This window comes from Lathyrus oleraceus, chromosome 5, assembly GCF_024323335.1.
Source record: "Lathyrus oleraceus cultivar Zhongwan6 chromosome 5, CAAS_Psat_ZW6_1.0, whole genome shotgun sequence".
In the NCBI taxonomy this organism is placed as follows: domain Eukaryota; kingdom Viridiplantae; phylum Streptophyta; class Magnoliopsida; order Fabales; family Fabaceae; genus Lathyrus; species Lathyrus oleraceus.
Genome location: NC_066583.1, coordinates 549,190,314 through 549,195,958, shown reverse-complemented (window position 1 = coordinate 549,195,958; position 5,645 = coordinate 549,190,314). Strand labels below are relative to the sequence as shown.

General features: G+C 40.7%; 1 protein-coding gene across 1 annotated transcript; it reads left to right on the top strand.

Annotated features, from left to right (window-relative positions):
• Positions 1-624: 624 nt before the first annotated feature.
• On the top strand, positions 625-2,216 carry LOC127081990 (uncharacterized). The gene is made up of 4 exons (XM_051022217.1): positions 625-881; positions 1,025-1,176; positions 1,258-1,308; positions 1,438-2,216. The coding sequence occupies exons 1-4, from the start codon at positions 625-627 to the stop codon at positions 2,214-2,216; spliced, it is 1,239 nt and encodes a 412-aa protein (XP_050878174.1).
• The last annotated feature ends 3,429 nt before the right edge of the window (positions 2,217-5,645 follow it).

Here is a 5,645-nt window from a genome sequence, read left to right as displayed (position 1 = left end):
CTTTAATACAACTTATTCATCACAATATTTCAGCATTCAACATCCCAATTAGGGTCACTTCAACGGTTTATCACTACCCATGACATGTTAATCTATAATACCCAGTAAACGACGATAAACCCCCCTTACCTGAGATAATCCGGCAATCTCTAAGCTTCAAGCTTTTCCGTTCTTCAACCTTTGCTCTCTAGCTCTTCCTCTTTGCCCTTTCTCCACTTTCCACTTTTCAGCCGCTTCTCTGTTTCACGTGAAAACTCTTTACCAAAAATGAAAACCCTTTTCTCTTATTCCAACTTATATATTTTCCACTAATTATTATTCCAAATAATAATAATAATAATAATCCAATAATTCAATTTATTTAATTAAATTAATAAATATATTATTAACTTAATTTAAATAATTCTCTTATTTTATTCGGGGTGTTACATGTATACACTATTGATGCATTGTTTCTTCTAATGTTTATTTGATGATGTGCATAATGGTTTAAAGAAGTGATTGCGCTATTGTTGATGCTTTAGAGTCAGTGGCTCAGGCACTACATAGACAACATAATCATGCAGGTATGATACGGAGGGTGCTCAGGTGTGGCTCAAAGGGATCGAGAAGATCTTCTGAGTAATGGCTTATACTGAAGAACATAAGGTTTTGTTCGGTACTCATATGTTGTCTGAAGAAGCTGAAGATTGGTGGGATAACACTCGCCAAATACTAGAAGTTGTTGGTGCTGAGATCACTTGGACTGTGTTTAGGGTGCAATTCCTGGAGAAGTACTTTCCTGAAGATGTGGGTAGCAAGAAGGAGATTGAATTTCTCAAGCTTAAGCAAGGGAACATGACAGTTGCTGAGTATGCCGCCAAGTTTGAGGAGCTAGTGAAGTTTTATCCTCATTACAATGGCGCATCTCTGGAGGGATCCAAATGCATTAATTTTGAGAACAGAGTGCGGCCTAAAATTAAGCTACCAGGAGATTTGCATGTTTCCTGCTTTAGTGAACAAGGATTTATGATGAGGACTGCAGGGCTCGTTTTGCTCACTACAAGAGTGTTAGTGAGAGGAAGGGGAAGAATAAGTCCAGAGGAAAACCATACAGTGCTCCAACTCACAAAGGGAAGCAAATGACTACTGATGAGAAGAAGCCAAGTGGGGGAGTGACTCCCGCTTCTGTCAAGTGTTTCAAGTGTGACGACTTGGGCCACTGTGTTAATGAGTGAAAAAATAATGTTCTGAGATGCTTTAAATGTGGTAAAATAGGTCACCATGTTATGGATTGTAAGAGAAATGCGCCGATTTGTTATAACTACGGTGAGATAGGTCATATCAGTACCAATTGTTAGAAGCCCAAGAAGGCACAATCGGGAGGGAAAGTCTTTGCCTTGTCTGGGACATAGACTACTAGTGCTGATTGTTTTATTCGAGGTACGTGTTTTATAGATGGTATTCTTTTGATTGTTATTATTAACACGGGTGGGATGCATTTGTTTGTTTCACTTGATTATGCTGAGAAGTTGGGTTTGAAATTGTCCTCTATGGATAGGAGCATGATCGTTGACACCCCGATTCTGGGTCTGATACTCACTTTGTGGGTTTGTTTGAATTTCCCGGTTACTATATATGGTAAGATATTTGGTATGGATTTAGTGTGTTTTACTTTGAGGAACCTCGATGTTATCCTTGGAATGAACTGGTTGGAGTTCAACCATGTTCATATCAACTGTTTTGCCAAGACAGTGTCATTTTCGGATTTTGATACTAGTGATGAGTTGTTTGTGTTAGCTAAGCAAGTGAATGAGTTCGTGAAGGATGATGTTCCAGTGTTTATGGTATTAAGTTCTATGAAGGCGGAGACTAAGGTTGTGTTGGACGAACTACCTGTGGTGAGTGATTTTCCAGAAGTGTTTCCAGATGATATTAGTGATTTGCCTCCAGAACATGAATTGGAGTTTGCTATAGGCTTAGTACCTGGTACTAGTCCAGTGTCGATGACTCCTTACAGGATGTCTGCTTCAGAGTTGGGTGAACTGAAAAAGCAACTGGATGATCTTCTTAAGAAGAAGTTTGTTCATCTGAGTGCTTCTCCATGGGATGTGTCGATGTTGTTAGTGAAGAAGAAAGATAGTAGTATGAGGCTATGTGTGGACTACCAACAGCTAAATAAAGTGACTATCAAGAACAAGTATCCACTTCCGAGGATTGATGATCTGATAGATTAGTTGGTAGGTGCTTTTGTGTTTAGCAAGATAGATTTGACTTCAGGTTGCCATCAGATTCGTGTGATGCCTGAAGACATTTTGAAAACTGCTTTTAGAATGAAGTATGGTTATTATAAGTATTCGGTATGTCATTTGGGATGTCTAATATGTAAGAACAAAAATAGTTCTACAACAGATTCTAGGATTTTGATGATAACAAAGGATGAAACCAAAAATGGCACTCTAACGAAAAGTTTCTAAGTGTGCAGGACTCTGAACAAGAACAAAGGAATCTGATATGCTGTATCTGATTTGATTCTGTATCTGATAAAGCGATCAGATTCCTTTGTTCTTGTTCAGAGTCCTGCACACTTAGAAACTTTTCGTTAGAGTGTCATTTTTGGTTTCATCCTTTGTTATCATCAAAATCCTGGAATTTGTTGTAGAACTATTTTTGTTCTTACAATCTCCCCCTTTTTGATGATGACAAAACAAACTTACATGATAGATGAAACATTCAGATATAAGAGTTTATCAGATCAGATAGAAGTGAGCTCCCCTTGAGATAGGCTAGGGAGTTCAGAAGTTCTTACCAGAGCTTCCAAGCAATGAAGTTTCTAGATACCTTTCTGCAACTTTCTAAGTCAAGGAGTGTTAGATAGATTTTTATTGAATAGTATGTTTGCAGAGTACTTAAGGATTTAGACAATTTTTCATCAGAGTTGTTTGATTTCTCCCCCTTTTTGTCAGAATCAAAAAGACTTAGTAAAAAATAATGAGCAGGAAGAAAATATATATATATATATATATATATATATATATATATATATATATATATATATATATATATATATATATATATATATATATATATATATATATTCAGAGAAGAGCATAAGACATCGGAGACAAAACACAAAAAAAAAACAAGCAGAAACAACAGGCACAAAAAAATAGGAAATAAGCCTAGGTGCCTAAGGGTTGGGAGGAGGAGGCATTCTCTGAAGCAGTTGAGTCAGCAGATTCTGGATGTTGGCGTTGACTGTGTCCTGTTGATCCAATCTGGCTCAGACTTCCTTCTGCTCTTTCTGAAGCTCCTCAAGGGTCTTTAGAACTAGAGGGGCAAAAGTAGAGGACTCCCCCTGAGTCAGAGCATGCTGTTCTTCAGTACGAAGAGCTTCAGCTTCAGCGGCGGCTTTTGCTTCAGCTTCAGCAGCAGCAGCATCAGCTAGAGCTTTGGCTTCAGCTTCCTTTACCCTTTGAAGTTCTTCTTGTCTTGCTTTTTCTTCTGCTTCCCTTCTGGCTTCTTCCTCAGCTTCTCTGGCTAAGCGCTCCTGTAGTCTTGCCTCAGCGTCTCTGATGAAGTCGTTTCGGACTTTCTCAAAGAGGTTTTTCAGCTTGAAGGCCTCAGAGGTCATCCAGCCAATAACTTTGTTCCAGTGTGTCCTAACAGAGGAAGGATCATCACTGATGCCAGAGTTGAAGGTCAGAGACTTGACCTTTTCCACTAATGCTCCTGCAAACAGCATAATTGCCTCTTCTAGGGTTGGCAGGGAGTGTTCAGGTTCAGATGGTGGAGTTGAGGATGGGGGAGGGCTTAGGTTGAGAGTTTGAGGTTCAGCGGAAGTGTTTGGAGGGGAAATGTCAGAGGTGTCAGAGGGTTGAACGTCAGAGGGAGTGATGGTTGGTTGTTTTGTGGGTGGTGAGGTTACTCAGGTTCAGGTGGAGGTTGTTGTGGTTGTTGTGAGGCAAGGTTTTGAGTCTGAAGTTGGGCTATAGTGGGAGAAGCGGGGTCAGAGAATTCTGTGTCAGATGAGATGATACAGTAAGGAGGTGATTCTGGGGCTGAAGATGAGGAGGTGGTTTCATTCATTTGTTCAGCTTCAGATAGGGGTAAGGAGGTATTGGCGAGGTTAAATTTTGGGAGTGGTTGAGATATTCTGGTCGTTGAAGGAGGGGTTTAAGATGGGGTGTATAGAGGTGTTGGTAGAGGAATAGAAGAAGCAAGTTGCTGTACAGAAGGAGCATGAGAGGCAGACTTACCAGAAGACTCATGCAGAGGTGCTAGAGGTCTTGATTCAGAGGATTCTCCTAGCTTCGCTTTCTTCGCCTTCGATGTCTTCTCAGATGGACCTCTTTTATGCCTCATGAAGTTGGGAGCTTTATCTGGCAGTTCGCTCAACTTGAATTCTGAGATATCCACTCCTTCATCCTTCAGACCTTGGAGATAGTGGAGGATTGCCTCTTTGGGTTCTTCATTGGAGAACAGATATAGACCATGGGGAATTTTCCTCTGATCTTTTAAGGCTTCCCAAGAGGTGTCCAGAGTAGGTCTAACGTTGACCTTCTCCAGAATCCCCATGCTCTTCAGATTCCTGGAGTTCAGAGGCTTTCCAGTGTCTATTGCCATGTCGTCCATGAGCCTGAGCTTTACCAGATGGTCCACGAGACCACTTTCTATCAGTACATCTGAGATGAGTCTTCCCAGAGGAATGTAAGTTATGGGCTTCATGTGATTTCTGGTTTCGCGTACAGAGTCTTTGAGGTACTTGAAGAGAAGTGCAGGGAGGCATAGCTTCAGACCTTTGTGAATGCTGTACAAAATACATTTCTGATCTGTGTTGATGTAGTCTGAGGAGTTTGACGTTGGGCGATGATGGATTGTACCCAGAATGATTTTGAACCAAACCCGGAGGTTCTGAAGTAGTTCCTTGTTCTTTGAGGGGTTGCCTTCTGCATTTTGTTTGAAGATAGTTGGGTTGATTTCTTGAGATATGTATTTCGCCATGGGATTGATGTTGTAAATTCTTCTGCCTCCATCTTTCTCCATGTTTAGAAGAGCAGCGATGGACTTTTCAGTTATCACCATCTTTACTCCCAGAACATAGGAGACGATGAAGTTATCGTCAGCATCAGCAAATCTCCAGAATTCTTTAATAAGATTTGGGTAAATTGGACCGTAGAGGCGTTTAAAATAGTTTATCCAACCTTGTTTGTGAAGTTCTTCAGTGAGGTCTACGCCATTTCTTCTCATGTTATCAAAATCCACCAGGGATTCACATAACACTTCCAGTTTGTCAAATGGCGTTGCAAGGTGAATATGGGGCTCACGATCAAGAATGTGAGGCTCCTTGTAGACTGGTGTTGTAACTACGCCTGTAACCGTTGGAGTAGGGTTGCTTGTGCTATGAGCTGGGTTGCTAGAATCCATTTGCTGAGAGTAGTTGAACACAGATTGTTGTTGAGTATCCATGGTGTTGATGAAGAACTGAGATGAAGATGAACTGCTTGCAGAAATGCCTTGAGAGAACTGGGGTTTAAAGAGTGAGTGAGAGTGAAATGTGTGCAAAGTGAGAGATGAGTGTTTAAATACCCAAATTTGGGCGCATGCAAAACGACACAAAAATCAGAGTTTTAGCACAAAAACCAAGTTAGCACGTTTAGAGGGAG

Coding starts and splice junctions, on each gene's coding strand:
- LOC127081990 (XM_051022217.1), top strand. CDS start 625: ATGGCTTATACTGAAGAACATAAGGTTTTGTTCGGTACTCATATGTTG. Junction 882..1,024: donor AAGTTTGAGGAGCTAGTGAA/GTTTTATCCTCA, acceptor TGAGGACTGCAG/GGCTCGTTTTGCTCACTACA. Junction 1,309..1,437: donor GCCGATTTGTTATAACTACG/GTGAGATAGGTC, acceptor CGTGTTTTATAG/ATGGTATTCTTTTGATTGTT.